This window comes from Dermacentor andersoni, chromosome 1 (assembly GCF_023375885.2).
Source record: "Dermacentor andersoni chromosome 1, qqDerAnde1_hic_scaffold, whole genome shotgun sequence".
Classification (NCBI taxonomy): domain Eukaryota; kingdom Metazoa; phylum Arthropoda; class Arachnida; order Ixodida; family Ixodidae; genus Dermacentor; species Dermacentor andersoni.
In genome coordinates, this window is record NC_092814.1 from 51,584,546 (window position 1) to 51,602,680 (window position 18,135).

The 18,135-nt window shown below is 42.8% G+C and overlaps 2 protein-coding genes across 3 annotated transcripts; one reads left to right on the forward strand and one right to left on the reverse strand.

Annotated features, from left to right (window-relative positions):
* Positions 1-17: 17 nt before the first annotated feature.
* Ykt6 (YKT6 v-SNARE homolog) lies at positions 18-4,681 on the reverse strand. Of its 2 annotated transcripts, none has more exons than XM_050193207.3 (9): positions 4,582-4,681; positions 4,227-4,364; positions 4,004-4,086; positions 3,844-3,944; positions 3,620-3,678; positions 3,515-3,560; positions 3,378-3,443; positions 3,214-3,315; positions 18-225 (listed from the first exon to the last, which is right to left on the reverse strand). In XM_050193207.3, exons 2-9 carry the CDS (start codon positions 4,331-4,333, stop codon positions 190-192), a joined length of 600 nt encoding a protein of 199 aa, XP_050049164.1. In that variant the 5' UTR covers positions 4,334-4,364; positions 4,582-4,681; the 3' UTR covers positions 18-189. The 2 variants fall into 2 exon arrangements, with proteins under 2 accessions (XP_050049164.1, XP_050049163.1); XM_050193206.3 differs by having other exon boundaries at positions 4,476-4,636.
* A 108-nt stretch (positions 4,682-4,789) lies between these two features.
* On the forward strand, positions 4,790-12,621 carry RpL26 (ribosomal protein L26). The gene is made up of 3 exons (XM_050193213.3): positions 4,790-4,885; positions 5,334-5,520; positions 12,297-12,621. The coding sequence occupies exons 2-3, from the start codon at positions 5,350-5,352 to the stop codon at positions 12,564-12,566; spliced, it is 441 nt and encodes a 146-aa protein (XP_050049170.1). The 5' UTR covers positions 4,790-4,885; positions 5,334-5,349; the 3' UTR covers positions 12,567-12,621.
* Positions 12,622-18,135: the final 5,514 nt, after the last annotated feature.

Here is an 18,135-nt window from a genome sequence, read left to right on the forward strand (position 1 = left end):
TAGCACCTTTTAGAATATACTGGCTGGCCCACGTCAAGTTTTATTTGTCCACTTAGTTACAACAACTGTTTTACACAAAGCCATGTTGCACAATGAGTAGCGCCCTCTGTCCAGCAGGTGCCCACAACAGCCTTGACAGAACACATATATATATATCTACACATACAAATCAACGAGCTCCAGTTGCTTTCAGAGGATGGTGCAGCATTGATTGGTCTTGCGGGCCTGAAAAATAATGCATGCAGATTACTTTTTTTTTCTACAGTAACAAATCTGCTGTTCTTCCTCTGCAGTCAATGCAACGGGTACCTCAACAGCTAAGCACACTTCATGCCTACAACTGGCTTCCTGCAACCGTCCTAAAGGGACTGACAACCAATTTTTAAGGACCCAGTTCTCTCTAGAGCAATGAAACGCTAATTTTCAGTAGTGTTGATACCTGCAGCAGTTACTTCCAAAAGTGCATAGAAATTTCGTAAGAATTTTTAGATCTGAGCAATAATAATAAAAAAAAATATAGCAGTTCCGACACCAGCAACACCGTGAAGGGAGAGCGACGCCTATAGCCTGCCTCGCAATTTGGGAAAGCAGAACGGTGGGTGGATTTCGTAGGAGTGAGTGCAACTTTCATTAACCATCCGCATTTTGATGTTTTTACCCCTTCCAAAGATAACATGCTGCTGTAAGAAGTTGCTACATCTGTGGCTGCTGCAAATTCTGTGGTGCCCTTTTTTGGCAATGGGTGCTAGTTATCACAGCGTCACTATGGCCTCCGAGAATGGGCTACAGCACACTCCGCTCTGTCTCGGAGGCAACTTCTCATAACAATAGGAGGTTCAGCTGCATACTGAAAATTCCATAAAAAACTTGTAATAGAAAAAAATGTATAGCATTTCAATTTAAAAAAAAAAAATTGAGGAGCCACATACACTAATAGAAGGTGACGTAATACGGCATCCTATTGTCATGCTTTTGCCGCGTGATGGCGCTAAAGGTCATTCTTTGAGATTTGTTGTGAAGAATGAAAAATATAAATCCTCGTTTAATGAGAAAAACGGGGCTTGCTTCAGTCTATACGTGACACAATCTTTCCATCAGTGGGGCTATGTCAATTCATATTCTGAACAGTTGTCTGTCCCTTTAAAGGTCCCCTCACCAGGTGTGGCCATGTTGAGCTGACAAGCGCAGTGCATACGATGCGCGCTAACGATTGTGTTTGTGAAGTATTACATCCCTACATGCAGTGGAAAGAGCTTGGATTTCAAATAAAACAGCATGTGCCCTTCTGGAGGGTGCTGTGTTCCCAGTTGGACAGTTGACGTCAAACACCCGAGTACGCCTAAGTACATAGCTGTGCTGTGACATTACTCAGTGACTTTGAGAAATATTCAAGGGCACCTCAGTTACTTCTTTAATCTGTTGCTCCAATTGATGAATTAAAGTTTATAGAAACAATAAAGCATACAAACCGAATGTCTGTATGTTTGTTTTACTTCATACCATGATAAGAGAGATAAGTTCTTTTCGTCTGCTTGTTCCCACATCATGCAGTCATGCATGCAGAGAATGAAACTCATTTTCTACCAGCGCCACGATCATGCTCTTTCATCCTCTCGCGCTTGCTTCAGTGCTTGTGATTGTGGCACTGTCTTATCCTGCTAATCGAGTGTTCTTGTACAGAGAGCGCAAAATCGTCCGCAGCGCGAAACAAGACTAATGCAGCAGCTCGCGTGCAAGACAGTAACGGGAAGTGTGCCGCTCAGCAAGAATAGAGAGAGAGAGAGAGAGAGAGAGAGAGAGGGGGGGCAGGGCCCGTAACATATTCGTTGTGTGACCCTTTGGCTCTTCTATGGGAAAACGCAGGGAAGGAATTTCGCTTACAGACGCTAGACAGGGCAAGTGGATAGAGTGTCTATGTTGGCAGTGACACTCGCCTCCTAAATCATGGGTTCGTGGCACTTCAAATATTTCTATCTCTGCTATTAATTAATTTGAAAAATTATTGCGGCAGAACACTCCTTAAATGGCATGTAACAACTTCCAGTGTACAACTAAAATTTGCTATGTGGCCTGGTGAGGGGCCCTTTAAGGCATCCATGTCTTTGCTGAAAAATTGTGCACAGGCACAGTGATGAGCTATCTTAGAGCAGAACTATTTTGTAAGCAGATTGTACAAAGTACATGTCCTTCGTCTCCTTTTTCAAGCACCATCAGGATTAATTGTAAACAAAACAAGAAACCAAGTAGATGGCATGTTGAATTTTCCCAGCCAGATTCCAAAGCCTCGAGTCCACAGTATTTTAGAAACTGTCTGCACAATGAGTTTGCAGTTAACGTGTCACTATCATGTGCACAAAATGTTCTAATGTCCTTTCTTTTCTATTTGTGCTTACGCTCACAGAATGTATGTTTGTTCTTTTTAAACTACTCAGCAACAAAGTGGTATAGTTCACTTGCTTGCAAAGCCATGCCCCTGTGCACACATTTCCACAGAAAAGAGTTAATGAAAATTTCTCCAAGGAGGAGTTCCTTGCCTGCCACTTAGCTGCTACAATGTCACAAACCCAGCTACTCTGGGCTTTGAAGATTCCCAGATTTTATAGATAACATTGTCATCTTCACAACATGCCACAGGTGTGTAGAAGATGCATTTCTCATACATTGGGTATATGTTCAAGGAGCTCCATAGCTGGTTTGGGCGCTCTGCAAGCTACACACTTAAAATGAAATATACTCACAGGCACATGTCTGTTTTTTATGCTCTAAACTTTGAACAGGGGGCTTGCCTTGGCATATTATGCAAGGATTGGACAGTGCCTACTTAATGTCCCGAGGCTACAAAATTACAATTCACAGTGGACAGCTTTTCTAAGTCTCCTTTTATTATCCCAATGAGCATAGTACTGAAGAACTTGATATGCTGCTTTAAGTGGCAAGTTTAAAGACCAGCCATGGCTTACAAGTGTGCACTTGATAAGACCATACTCCACATGCTCCGCATGGCGTCACAGATGCAAATAATGAAATCTAAAAAGTAGCCTACATAAATGTGATGCTATAACAAAGGGCTAAATGCAGGTCAAAGGTGAAATTAGCAAAAAGAAAACAGTACTTATAAATAGTAGTGGGGTACGAATTCCATCATAATGGGCTAATGCTTCATGCAAGAACTGCTTCTGACAAACTCGTAAAGTAAACCACAGTAGCACTCACTGTCTTGTAAAAAGTTTTTGACTGCATGCTCAGGTCTTCAGATTTTGCCACAAGGTCATCCAGTTTCTCGCCACGCTCCAAGACAGCTTCAATGGTATTGTGCTGCACAGATGAAACATGGTGGGCTCATTTCATGCTACAAAACAGCACAGGTGCAAACGTACCAGGATGATTTTTGTTTCATCTAGGTCGGCTTGGATCTTGGTCATTGCATCAGCTTCAGTGGGTACCTTGGAAAAATCGAGAAGCGGTGCTTGCAAGTACACAAATGACGGGTACACTCCAAAGGCATTAAACTTACCTGGTACTTTGCCAGGTACGCCTCCAAGCCCTGGTACTGGCATGTGCTACAAGGGTAGCAGAGGCAGACATAAGATGCGAGAAAGTCCTTTACACCTTATATTACCTTTCAACTAGAGAAGACCACGTATGTGCCGGAATTTTCGAGGCAAAGTCGTCCAGTACCTAGGGAAGACAAACATAACAATTATCTTCAAGTACTAGCGCTTACGTTCCTGTTTGTTCACAGGTAACATTTTCGAAACGGACGTCACGTACTCATGAGCTGTGCGTAAACAAACAAAAATCCGCAAAGCTGGTGCTCAGGCTGGTTTCACACATTAAACGTACCTTGTTGAGTAACGTGTGCGCCACTCGGCTCGGGTATTCGTGGTCAGAAACGACGACGCCGGCTAAGCTGTCACTGCGAACGTAGACGTGGCACATGTATTCTGCGTAGGAGACGGAATGCCGATAAAACAACCGTTCGCCCGTGGACTGTCGCGCCTACCTCGCTCCCGTACAGAAGACCGAGTCGCCGCACAGCTTCGAGACACTATGATTTGACTGGAAAACTTCAGAAATTCCACAACGCTGCAATAGGTGAAAGCAAAGTGCTACATGCAGTCAGGAGCAACAGATGTAAAACAATTCACTTAGGGTCTGCATAATGCGAGGAAACGTACGTGCCAACTTTTGACACATCAACTTTTTTGCCACCGGCTTACACGCACCTCGATCGCTGGAAGAAGCTGAACGACGATACTTCGCTCGCGCATTTTAATATGACGCCTTTCGTTGGGTGCTTATACAACACGGCTATGTGAAATAACTTGACCATACTGACGTCCCTTCCCGGGTCTTGTGTTGGTCTGGAAAACAAGAAACACCGATTGATTTGACGTGAAGACAACTATGGGATGCTCCCATTTGGTATGTTATCGCCACCACTGACGGCATCAGCTAGTCACCAGATTGCATACCTATTTAATAGGAAGATTAAGCAATGAACAACCTAGTCTGGCCGTTCATAAGCATAACGTATCCTATAACGCAAGACTATCCGCCGAATTTGCTACAGCTACTCACAGAATAAAATCGCCCGAGACAAATCGACGAGCTATTTTGGAGCGGAAGGCGGAAGCAGACGGAAGTGAGCCTATACCCTACCACCCAAAACCTTCTTTGCCAATGACATATTTATTAAAATAATATAGTTAGTCTTAATATTATTATTTATTTTATCTAATTTTTTATAATCTTGCTTTAATTGTAACATATCTTGTTTTTGTGACAGAATTTTGGGAAGCTTTGAGCGATCTGTAGACCTCTATGTGTAGACCCTGAAACGAGAGTAAGCCGGTCTCTCTTCTTTGGTTGCTACAAGGCGTATGTAAGTACTGAATGTAGTTGCTGTGAAAATCTTAACGAATCTCGAAATTCTGCCGCTAATATTGAATTGTTTTAGTAACGTTTTCGTGTAATAGTGCTATGTTTTAACCACTGATGTGGTATTTTTTCGTTTCTTAGCTGGAAAAACTTATTGATTGATTATTTTGGACAGGCCGCATCTTACGGTGTGTTTCCATCGCTGTGTTCTGACGTAATTGACCTTTCTGGCATTTGTTTTAATAGCTTGCAGTTGTTTCCACTTACTTGGTGTACTGTAGTTACGCTGTACTGTGTTTTTAAATGCCATCATCTATTTATATTTTCTAACGTTGAAGTTACACATGCCTGTCCACTGTTGATCGCCATTGCTATTTGGTTGAATTGTCACTGTATTGCAGCGTTTGCGACATTGCCAAATACTGATGTGTTGCTTGCTCATTTTTTTTAAGGCCTTAAAAGAACCACATGGCCAAGCTCAACCGTTTGGTGTCCTCTTCGCGGAGGAAGAACAGGAAAAGGCACTTCAATGCTCCATCACACATTCGGCGAAAGATCATGAGCTCGCCGCTGTCGAAGGATCTTCGGCAGAAATACAATGTCCGCAGCATGCCCATCAGAAAAGACGATGAAGTTCAGGTAATACGTTCTCAGCGTTTTGCTCTTCATTTGCTCCCACGTGCCGCGAATTCATGTGCGTGACCGTAGTGGCGAGAGTACGACCTTTGCATTAGATTATCTTGCCTTTCAGCGCCAGCATCCTTAGTTGCAAAGACTGCGAACGTAAAGCCCAGAAGGCGTGCCTGTCGCTTTCTCGCGATTTGATGCGAAACGAGTTTCATCTGTGCGTACGCAATGCAGAGGACGAACTCGGAACTGCGTATAACACTGGAACGAAAATTCATCGTTAGTATTTTGCTTTCGCGAATATTTTAACGCAACGAAATGTACCACGAGATGCGTTATTTTACCACCGTTCGGCCAACTACGCTCATCGCGATATTCGTGTTGTGACACGTGCGTTGGCATGTTCGGAAGGCATGGTATGACTAATGTGGTGGCCCAAGTAGGTTGTCTGTAGTCTGGCCACGTTACCTACTTGGTCTACCAATTTTCATACCTTAGTGATCGAGTTCCTGTAGCTTTATTAATACTGCTTTAGGCATCATGGTGAATATTTCACAGCATGAAAAAGATGGACAAGGTGATACACACATGCTGATGTGTTAGGTCTAATTCTTGTCCCTAGTTTTCTTGTGCTGTAAGACGTTCACCAAGACCCAAAACCAATTATTTACCGAAACAAGCCATTAATATGCCTTAGGTATGTTGCTTTAAGCACCCTCTAGGTGCATTATGAAGTGATTTAATATTTAGGATATGTGCACTACAGAGTACGTCCCTGCCAGAAATGGCTGGGTGCATGATGCACAGGTGCTGCACCGCAATGCTGCCACATCCTGTATAAGGCTTGTCATTTCAGTCGTATGGTAATTTGCAAATTGAAACTTACACTTCCCAGGAATCCCCAAGTCTGGGTTATACTTTATAATTCACACACCCAATCTGGGAGCTTAGGTAATATTTTATTTTAACCAAATTAACTCCAACTTGTTTTAACCGAACCTAACCTTGCACCAACCTTAATCTCCATCCTAACACATGCTAAAAAAAATGTTTACGAATGCAAGAATTGCCATTCACTAGATGGCACTGAATTGTCATGCACTATAAATACAAGTACCTTGGGGTGTGGATAAATAATGGCATTGAGTATCTGACAGAGTATGAAAAATATGTAACGACTAAAGGTAACAGAAGTGCAGCGATTATGAAGAGTAGGGCACTGTGGAACTACAATAGGTACGAGGGATATGGAAGGGGGTAATGGTTCCAGGCCTGACTTTTGCCAATGCAGTTCTATGTATGACAGCAGAGACCCGGCAACAGTCGGAAACTAGGCAACGTGGTGTGGGTAGGCTCGCTCTGGGAGCACATGGCAAGACACCAAATCTTGGGGTGCAGGGGGATCTGGGATGGTCTTCTTTCGAGAGCAGAGAGGCTAGCCGCGAGGTAGCATTTGAGGAGCGATTGAGATAAATGGGGGAAATGCGGTGGGCTAGGAAGGTTTTCAGTTACTTATACACGAGGAATGTTGACACAAGGTGGAGGAAGCGAACTAGAAAATTGACAAGCAAATACTTGGGCAGCAGTGGGGGGACAGGTAAGGAATCATCGTCAAAAGGTTAAGGAGACAGAGAGGGGGGTATGTGGAAAACAGATGCAAACCAAATCGGCATTAGAGACATACAGGACGTTTAAGCAAGAAATAGCCAAAGAAAATATTTACGATAACTCTAAGGGAAGCTCATTGTTGTTTGAAGCCAGGATAGGTGTACTGCAGACTAAAATGTACCGAGCCAGGTACCAGGAGATAGATTTGTTGTGCGGGGCGTGTGGAGAGGAGGAGGAAACGGCTGAACACCGGATACTTGCTTGTAAACAACTTCATCCTGCAGTTAAATGTAACTGGGAACTATTCAAAACTTTGGGTTTTAAAGACAGTTAAAGTAAAATAGACTTTGAACAGGGAGAAATAACTAAACGGAGGCTATCTGATTGGTGGATAATATCAACGCAAAAGTAAAGGAGTAAATACCGTATTTACTCGCGTAATCCTCGCACTTTTTTTCCCTGAAAATCAACGCGAAGTTTGGGGGTGCGATATTTATGAGGGGAAAATTTTCAAGCAAATGTTTCGGAGTGTTAAATGCAAAGATGAATGGGTGCAAGATCAGGATTGTCAGATCTGCAATTGTAAATATAACTAAAACATTACTTTCAAGCGTAACTTACCTTCGTTATGAAAGTACAGGGTGAACGTAAGCTCAAGCTGCTAAAGCACTTTATTTGCCGCGCGCAACCTCCCCGTCACTACTCGCGTTGCGTACGTCCTGCAGGCAATTGTACTCATCAGAGTCCGTGTCGACACTGGAATCGATGGTTTCTTCATCTTCCGATGCTTCTTCGTCGTCCCACACCAGGTGGTCCTCGGTCGCATCCAGGGCGTTCGAAATTCCTGTTTTCTCCCAGTCTTCGGTCCACGGAAGGCCCGGCGCGTCTTACCAGTCGTCTTGAGTTCGTCGTGCTGTCGTCTCCAATACCGGACGCAAAACTCGTTGACGCCGAAGTGTCTGCTGGCAGCGCGGTTGCCATGTTCCAACGCATACTCAATAGCTTTTAGCTTAAAAGCAGCTGTGTAGCTTGCGTAGCGTCCCATGGCAAATTGGCACAAAGAGCACGGTGCAACACGCGAACAAGGCCAACGAGGCCTACGAGACACCGGAGAGCTGGAGACACCTTCGCAAAATGGCGTAGCGGTGGTGAGTGGATGAGCGGTAGCGGCGGTGGCAGCGGATGATAGCACAGTACCGCCGCCTAGTAGCACGCGCGCCCAAGCATGGCGATCGCTACGACAAGCAGACGGCTCGCGGCAGTAATTTTGGGGGTGCGATGATTATGCGGGGGAAAAAAATTTCCAATTTTTGATAGCCAATGTGGGGGGTGCGAGCATTACGCGAGTGCGAGCATTATGCGAGTAAATACGGTACATAGGTATGCATGCGTAGAGTACCATTCAAGGCTAGGTGGCGCGCGCCAGCCGCCCGATTCAAAGGGTTGAGCCTCAATCATCCATCCCAGCCATTTCTGGCAGGGGCGCACTCCGTAGTGTGCATAGCATCCTAATTTAAGGTAGTGATGTAGCCAGTGTGCACATGTAACACTGCTAGTTAATTTTGTTTCAAATTGTGTTAGCATGCCAAGCTTCACCTCGTAAAGTGCCTGGCTAGCTTTAGCAACATTGAGCATTGCAAAACCATTTCTGTGGGTTCAGTCAAATGTCTAAACACCAATAAATATTGTCAACAAAGCTGTACACTTAAAGTGTACTACTACATGTGACACTTGTGGTATTGATATAGTCATGGTCTTAAGCATTTATTTTACCCCGTACAGTCTGTTGGACTGTGCAGCAGCATCAGTGTTCTTTCACTAGTGGGTCTTTTGTCACAGTATATTCTGGATGCATGGCAGAGCCCACTTCTTAATTTCACCAATTGTTTGTACTCTGCATTGCATCTGTATTTCATGAACTTAGCAGGTACCCATGAGGTCACCTCAGATTCAGCTGCAAATTAAAAGGAGCTGTTCAAGAATGTAAAGTGAATGTGCTGTGTCCACAAAGGCCAAGCAGTATCACAGGTAGCAAAAAATATGAAGCTGCATTATCCTAATCCTACACTGAATTAGTCGCTCAGCAAGCTCTCATTATTAAACACCCACTATGGCGAGTCAGCCCCATTAATACAGCTTTAGGATAGGAGTTCTCATTAAGTTTTACGTATGGTGCAGTTTGTTGTTGCAAGTGAAGTGTGCAGTTCCATACTTTAGCCCCACAAAGTGCAATGTATTGCATTTGGTTCATTGAGTTTGATGCCTCAATTCATATTTAAATGTGATTAACTGAAAGCAAAGCCCTCATTAGTTTTCTATCTGTAGTGAAACCCTGGAGTAGTTACAGTTCTGGGTGCATCAGCAACCCAATTACAAAGTGCTACGCTAATTGTTTACTGAAAATAATTTTAATTGCATTTCTTGCTTTTTCTTTTTGCCCCCCATGAGTATTCTCCATACTCAAAAGTGAAGGTGAACAAGTCGTAATCTTGCTTGTCTTTTTGGGGTTAACAGAGCTTTGTGGCTGCCCTTTCGTGTTTTGTGCTTGTGGTACCACTACAGATAAGGTGTTAGTATAAAACAAGAACAATAAATTAAATTCTGCTTAACTGTGCAACATCATTACTGATACTAAGTACTAGACGTTAGCTTTTCTGCATATATATAGTGCAGTACAATATACAGGAACACCAGACATGTGGATGGAATTTGTCTGCTTCCTTTTTTGTGCGTGTATGCTGCTCTTTCATTTCTACCGATCTGGCTGAGGTAGAAATAGTAACATTGTGCATATAGTATATTGCAGGGAAGCTGTGGTTGCAAACCACAGGTGTACATTACTATTGCAGCAGTGAACAGTGTTGCTCATAAAATGTGTGGTGCATCAGCATAGTGAGAGGTGACATCAATGATGCGGTGTCCTTTGCCTTTTCTTGCTATGGGCTATTTTTATTGCAGCTTCTTCAAAGTGAGTTCATTCCAACTTGGCCAGCTTACAGTTCTGTCATCATCCATGAGATTGTAGCTGCATATTCCTTCTTACAACTTGTAGCTCCTCTGTTTCCAAGTTCAATCCCCATTTGCAGTCGCTGCGTTTTGATGGAGGCAAAATCCAAAATTATGCGTTTCCATTGTCGTGCTTGTTGAGGAACGAACCCCAGGTGGTCAAAATTAATCCAGAGCCCTCCGCTATAGCATCCCTCGTAATCTTCTGTGCAGTTTCGGGACCTTAACTCCACAATTTAAATTCAGTGATCAAAAACTATCGTTACTTAAAAGAAGAGCACCACAACAAAAAAATTAAGCTGTGCTCGGGTGTTGTTAGGAGTAGGCGTACTACATCTCAGTGTATTATGTTCAAGCTCGTGCAGCCAATTGTTCCAGCCTGTTACCTTAACAGACGGCGAATACAGAGAGAATGCGACATTCCTATCCCCAATGCCAACTTTCCCATATTTATAAAATCGTCGAGAGAAGGCACCTTAATACGGTCCAAGTGCTTGATGGCATGCACTGCATAAAATTGGTGTTGGCAGGGGAAACCTCACATGTGTGTGGTGTTAATTTTGCTGGGATTTGTACGTTATGTGAACATGTGCAACAGTATGTTTACAGCTTCCACATGACTCTTGCATTGGTGGATGTGCTATTTCTTTTGGCTATATTGAGAACTGCATAGGTGTGTGCACATATATGCAGCAGCAGCTGGGGCAGAGTTTTATAATAAATGGAGACAAGTGGCCGTTACCAGGTAATTAAGGTGTATGCTTTAGCTTTCTATACTATACTCAAGGGCTAGTTGGTATTCCATGCTGAAGTGACTAGCGCAAGAGTGAACACGGGGCACAAAAGGGCTTGTCCTTGTCGCCCTTTTGTGCCCCGTGTCCACTCTTGCGCTAGTCACTTCAGCATTTTATTCGGGTAGTGTGGGGTTTTTGGTAGGAGCACAGGGTGATTCATAGGCAGGGAGCATGCGAATCAGGTTACCTTTTCCATTTATTGACATTGGATTCAGTGGGTTGGGCACTGGCAGAGGGGATGGCACGCGATGGTCATGTATTCGTGGAGGTGTTGGAATTATTGCAGAGCAGTAGCTACCAGATTTTTCCCAGCTTCATGCATTGTCAGTTCTGTGAGCATGTTCCCCCTCCCCCTTGTTTCATTGTGTTTTAAATTCCATACTATATTGAAATAGTTTGTACCTGCCGTATTGGCTTTGGTCTTGCACTGCTAAATCAAGGGCGCGGGGTCGAATCCCGACCGCATTTCTATGGGGTGAAATGGAAAAATGCCAGTGTGCCGGGCATTCGGTGCACGTTAAAGAACCCCAGGTGGTCAGAATTAATCCAGAACCCCCCTCCCCCACTATGGTGTGCCTCATAATATCATTGTTTTTTCACATAAAACACCAGAATTTAATTAATCTTTAAATAGTTTGCAATATTCGATGGTAAGGTGTGATAGTACTGTATGCGAAAATATAAACGAGCTGGTGATACATCGAGTACAAACATAGAGTGATTGAAATTTATTGAAAGGCTTTATTTAACATTTTTAATAAGACCAAGTAATGCCAACTAATGCCCATTGAGCATTCTTTTTGTAACCCAGGGATATGTGGAAGCATGAGAACAGTGGGTGTCCATTTTGCTCATGTGGCCTGAACTAGTGCCAGCAGTTGATTGCCACCGAGAAGACATAATGGAGAGAAGTTGCGCTGGGACTTGTGAAAGAGAAAACTTATATTGAAAGGATAGACCACTCACTCTTGCATTTTCGGATAACGTGTCAGTTTTGTGACAGTTCAAAGCTTAAGGCATTAAGAGTGAATCCACCTGCAACAATTTAGTTTGCTATTTCAACACCTGGCAGAGCGGGATTGCATTTGCAATACAGCTTGTTTTGAGGATGTTTGTGGCAGGCGTTGCTCTTTGTGCTTTCTCTTAGCAGCCATTTTGTATGGTGTACCAGACGGGTTTTGGCACTCAAGGCCTTAAGGGCTTTGCTGAAGATTTTAAGGCGTTGTGAATTGGTGTGACTTTTTCTATTTTTTATTCCCTTTCCCCAGCACAGGTAGGCAGCCGGTACTTTCACTGGCTAACCTCCCTGTCTTTCCTCCCCTTTTGTCTCTCTCTTGCATGGTTTGTGTGCATTGTCACAATTGTGATGACTTGTTGCAGGTGGTACGTGGACACCACAAGAGCCAGCAGGTGGGCAAAGTGGTGCAGGTGTACCGCAAGAAGTATGTGATCTACATTGAGCGCATTCAGCGAGAGAAGGCCAACGGTGCGTCTGTCTACGTGGGCATTCACCCCTCCAAGGTGGTGATTGTCAAGTTGAAGATGGACAAGGACCGCAAGAAGATCCTCGAAAGGCGTGCACGAGGCCGCCAACTCAAGGACAAAGGAAAGGGAAAGCACACAGAGGAGAGTGTGGCCATGGAAACATAAATTGAAAAACCCACCTATAAGCTGGCTGAATTGTTTAATAAAGGGCTTGGCTTGTCGTGAGTGGTCTAATTTAGTCAGTGCTGGGATCAGATTTGTTTTACCTCAGCATGAGTCCATTCAGTCCTGACAGCTTAATGGTGCCTACATTCCTGTGAAAAATAAACTTGTTCCTTCGTGTAAGGAAGATACGCTTTCGGTCCTGACTTGCCTCATCTCTACATTCATTTGTCAGTTTTTTCTTATGGAAATTGAGCGATAATCATAGAATATTTCCATGTGGCTGGGGCACTACATCTGAAAAATTCCATACGTGCTAGACCAGTGATGACAACTACCTTACCTACCGGTCGCATAAAAAAGTGAGGACACTAAGCACTCATGAGTTACGAATGCATTTAATGTCCAATTGAGTGGTGCGAGTAATGTTTGCCTTAATGCTCGCTCCGTCCGCTGTGTAGGCTATAGTAGATTTCGCTTGTTTTGCTGTGTTCTTCCGCTCCTTTAGTCTGCAGGGTACTGGCATGGATGGCCACATTTTTCTACTGCTGAGGTTGCAGCCGTCAACAATGTAGATGTAGAATGATGTAATTCAGACTCCTTGGTAATGCGTGCTGCCTGAGCCAGTAAGCAGCAGCAGCCTGTGGTGCCAATGCCGCAAGCCACGGACGTTTCGCTACTGCCGAGGTTGCTGTTGGTGACGATGTAGTTGCTTCAGACACCATAGTGGTATGTGCTGCTATGTCGCCGCCGGCTTTTAAGCTCCATGGCCTATTTGATGCTTCCGCATAAACGTGATGATGCTAGAAACAATTCATGTGATTTGAGTTCAGCCTTGACAGCGAAAAGATTAGGTAGGAGCATGGCCACTGTGGTAGCTTAGTTGGTAAAGCTAAAGCTCTGCTGTCTGTCACTGCTGTGAATGAGCCTTAAAAAGTGGGTTCAGTGCCCGCCAGCAGCAAGTTGTCCTTCCACTTTCCCAATTCCTTATTTCAATTTCCCCTATGCTTTCTCTGGCTTCATTGTCTCTTCTTCAAATCATTAACTTATGTCCACTACAGGACAACTGCGCTTCCCTGCGATATCCGGTTACGTCTGTGCTGCACCAACCGATTTGAACCTTGCGAATTTCTATATTTCATCGCCACAGTGAGTCTCCTCCCGTCCTTGACCGTGTTTCCCTTCTCTTGGCACCCATTCTGTTACCCTAATTGTCCACTGGTTATCTAACCTACGCGTTACATGGCCTGCCCAGCTCCATTTTTCTCTTTGTCAATTAGAATATTGGCTATCCCCATTTTCTCTGATCCACACCATTCTCTTGCTGTTTTGTTCCATCGCTCTTTGCACGGCCCTTAACTTGTTTTCGAGCTTCTTTGTCAGTCTTCAAGCTGCTGCCCCATATGTTAGCGTCTGTAGAATTCATTGATTGTATGTTTTTCAATGAGAGTGGTAAGCTTCCTGTCAGGATCTGACAGTGTCTACCATATGCAATCCAGCCCATTTTTACAGTGGAAATTTACCTCTCGTGACCAGGGTCTCCTGTGAGTAATTGAACTTGGTAAACCTATGCTTTCACAGACTCTAGAGGCTGTCTGGTGATCCTGAACACTTGTTCCCTTGCCAGGCTGTTGATCATCATCTTTGTCTTCTGCATGCTAATCAACCCTACTGTTACGTACTCTCTGTTAAGGTCCACGATCGTTTGTTGCAACTCGCCCCCAGTGTTGCTGAACAGGACATCATCATCTGCAAACCAAAGGTTGCCGAGATATTTGCTGTTGACCCTCGCTCCTAAGCCTAGCCAGTTTAATAGCTTGAATACTTCCAAGCATGCAGTGAATAGCATTCGAGATATTGTTTCTCCTTGCCTAACCCCTTTCTGTCTACTTGTGGAGAATCAAGGTAGCTGTGGAATATTTGTAAATATTTTCCAAGGTATTTACGTAGGCCTCCTGTACTCCTTGATTATGTAACGCCTCTATGACTGCTGGTATTTCTACTGAATGAAATGCATTTTCGTAATTATGAAAGCCATATAGAAAGGCCGATTGTACTCTGCAGATTTCATGATTACCTGATCGATGACATAGATGTGATCCATTGTAGAGTATGCTTTCTTGAAACTGGCCTGTTCTCTTGGTTGACTGAAGTGTTGCCCTTACTCTATTGGAAATTATCTTGGTGAATATTTTATACAACACTAGAAGTAGGCTAATGGGTCTGCAATTCTTCATTTCTGTAACGTCTCCATTATTGTGGATTATTATAATGTTGGCATTCTTCCGTTTCTCTGAGACCCTTGAAGTCGTGAGACAATTCGAATAAAGGGCCGCAAGCTATTCAAGCATGATGTCTCCTCCATCTTTCATTAAATTGACTTATTCCATCTTCTGCCGCTTTTCCCAGTTTCATGTCTTGCAAGGCCCTTCCAACTTCATCGCTAGTTTAGAAGGAGCCTCTGTAACCTGTCATTACTTCGAATAGAGATATCGTGGCTTCCTGTAAAGGTCAGTATAGAATTCTTCCACTGTTTTTACTATATCTTCGATATTGCTCATGTTATTACTGTGCTTGTCTTTCAATTCATACATCTTGGCTTGTCCTATGCCATGTTTTTTTCTCACTAATTTCTTGCTGCGTCCATTGTTTTACTGCTTCCTCAGTCTTTCTCAAGTTATAACTTCGCATATCCCTTACTTTCTCGCTGTTGACCAGTTTTGACAGTCCTACGAATTCTATCTGATCTCTCGAGTTGGACACTTTCATTCTTTGTCGTTTCTTAATGAGGTTTTTCGTTACTTGGGAGAACTTACCTACTGTTTGCCTTGGTGCTTTACCTCCCATTGCTGCTTCTGAAGCCAGCCTAGTTACGGTTTCATTCATTACCTCTATGTCATCTTCATCTCTCTGTTCTAAGGCTGCATACGTGTTTGCAAGTGCCAGCCTTAATTGGTCTGCTTTTACCCTTATTGCGTCTAGGTTGGCCTGTTTCTTCTTGGCCAATTTTTCTCTCTTCAAATTGAGGTGAATCCTAGACCTTGCTATCCTATGATCACTGCACTTTACCTTACCTAACACTGCTACGTCCTGCACTATGCTGGGATCTGCAGAAAGTATTTCCTCAGAGTCCTGCTAAGCTAGCTTCACTCGAGAGTGCCGGTGTGTTGTACGTCACTATAGTTTCCAGTGGCGGCCTGTCTGGGTCCAGTGAAATGGTTTTAACTTGAATTGAGGTTTACTTATCACAAACGGTCTGGATGGCAAGATGAAGGCTGTGTAACAGCTTTCAAAATTATATTGTACATATTATTACGATATCATCGAGCGATGCTCAAGAGACAAGCCGCCGCGAGAATGACAAAGTTGGTCGGTGCCCTTGGCGCGAGCGAGTGTCGGCCTGGCTGCCTGGCTCCAGTGTAAATAACCTGTAAATAGGCTCTTTCGTCTGTGTCTTTCCACATGTAACAATATAATTATATGCAATATATTGTATATATAATTGTATTGTATAAATGCCTTTTTAAATTTATTTCGATATGGTTAAAATAGATGAAGAAACCTTTTACCCCCTCACTTCTTATCTTGCATAAGTGACCACTCTTTAAAAATCGAAGAAATTATTTGTAGAACAAACGTCTTCACGCACTCGTTTTCTTCCTCACACAATATCACAGTGGAATCGGCTACCGTAGGAAATTGCTGATTGTCGCACTGAAGCATCGTTCAGAGCATTTCTGTTGAATATATAGCGACGTCGACCTTTCTATTGTGTTACTTTTGTTCGTTCAGTTCTGTATTTTATCGAGCTTATGTAACACTGTGTTTTCCCCGCTGCAATAATGCCTTCGGGTGTTGCAGGTACTTGAAATAAATAAATAAAGACTGGTCCCACCTCCCTGTGAACAACAGGCAGCAACATGGCAAAATATTCGTTGTAGATACTTGTGGCAAGATAAAAAAAAATATATATATATATGCATAGCAAGAGCAGAAATCACAACTTTGAAACTGTTAAAAAATACTTTTTAAGTGACAAACAAAAAAGTTAACATTCACAGCAAATTTCGCAGCATCTGTTCTTGGATGTATGACGTACGTTTACATCACTTAGTTTGTATTAAGTGTTGAGGGAAGACAGTAGGAGAGTGTTTGAAAACCGTAATTAGTGTGTGGGCGTGGAACTGCTTTAGACTAAAAGCAGGATTCTGTTGCAAGTTTGCAATGTTTCTGTTACCGTGGAATTCCGAGCAAACCCCCTGCAATACGTAACGCTTTAATAAGTTCATTTTGTAAATGTTCGGCTTGGCGGTCCCATAGCATCGGTTCAGAAAGATAACACCCAAAGTTTTTGCTGTAGTGGAAAGTTCTACTTTCGTGTCACGGAGTGCGAGGCACTGAGCCGCTTTTTTCTTGGAGCAATTGAACTGGAGAGAGTTTTTTTACCGACCAGTTATATATCTTGCTGAATATTTCATTTGCCAAATTTATGAGTTCATCCTCCTCAGTTGCTGAGAAGAATAATTGGGTATCTGCGTAAATAATATAATTAATCGTATCATCAATAGTCACAATGTCATTTATATAAATGATAAATAGAAGCGGTCGCACTATGCTACCTTGAGGAACATCCTGCTTAATAAGTTTAAACAACAATAATATTCTATTTATTGATACACATTGCTTTCTGTTCGTTATGTAACTTCTTTTTAATTCAAACTATTCTGTGTCTACCATAACAATTCAATTTTTCTGATAGTGTTTCATGGTTAACTCTGTCGAAAGCTTTTGAGAAATTTAGGAATACTTCCAATGTTAGTTTCCTTGTCTCTATGTTTTTCAAAATTAGTTCTTTTTGTTTAAGAAGAGCAGTTTCAGTCGTGCAGCCCGACCTGAAACCATATTGAAATGGTGGTAAAACAGGATACTTATCAAGGAATGCAGTCATCCTAAGGAGGATACTTTTTTCAAAACCTCTTGAAAATAATGGAAGAATTGAGATTGGTCTATAGTTACTTAAGTTATCTCTTTCTCCACCTTTGTGCACCAGTTACCCTTGCAATTTTCATCTGATGAGGAAAAATGCCAAGAGGTTAAAGATATATTGTAAGGGTGAGCAGGTCAATAACAAAAAGAATTGGTTGTATTTTTAATCCATACACATCCTCCCTTTTGGTTTGCCTAAAGTTTTTGAATACATTGAAAACTTCAATGTCATCAATCCCATGAATATACAAAGAATGTGTAAGGGGACTGGGCAAATACATCAAGGCATCCCGATCATAAGCTCTTTCAACTATAGATACAAAATAATTAAATTTGTTGGCTAGCGCTTCATCTTTAAGAACCTCATTATCCACCTTGAGCTCTTTAATAGTGCTGACAGATCGCCTTGATGATATAACAGAATTGAGCTTATTTCATGTCTTTTTTGCACCAACAATACCATCAAACGTGGAGTAGCAATAGTAATGTTTAGCTTGTTTTTGCAATTTAGCCAGGTTATTTTGGTATTTCTTAAACTCCTTCAACGTGTCTGGGTCATGACTATTCAAAAACACATGGTACAGCC

What these genes read in the sequence shown, in the direction of transcription:
- Ykt6 (XM_050193207.3), bottom strand. Translation starts at nt 4,333, where the DNA reads ATGGTCAAGTTATTTCACATAGCCGTGTTGTATAAGCACCCAACGAAA. An exon ending in CGCACACGTTACTCAACAAG is followed by an intron (nt 3,679 to 3,843) that starts GTACGTTTAATG and finishes TGTCTTCCCTAG; the next exon opens with GTACTGGACGACTTTGCCTC. An exon ending in ATGAAACAAAAATCATCCTG is followed by an intron (nt 3,316 to 3,377) that starts GTACGTTTGCAC and finishes TCATCTGTGCAG; the next exon opens with CACAATACCATTGAAGCTGT.
- RpL26 (XM_050193213.3), top strand. Translation starts at nt 5,350, where the DNA reads ATGGCCAAGCTCAACCGTTTGGTGTCCTCTTCGCGGAGGAAGAACAGG. An exon ending in GAAAAGACGATGAAGTTCAG is followed by an intron (nt 5,521 to 12,296) that starts GTAATACGTTCT and finishes GACTTGTTGCAG; the next exon opens with GTGGTACGTGGACACCACAA.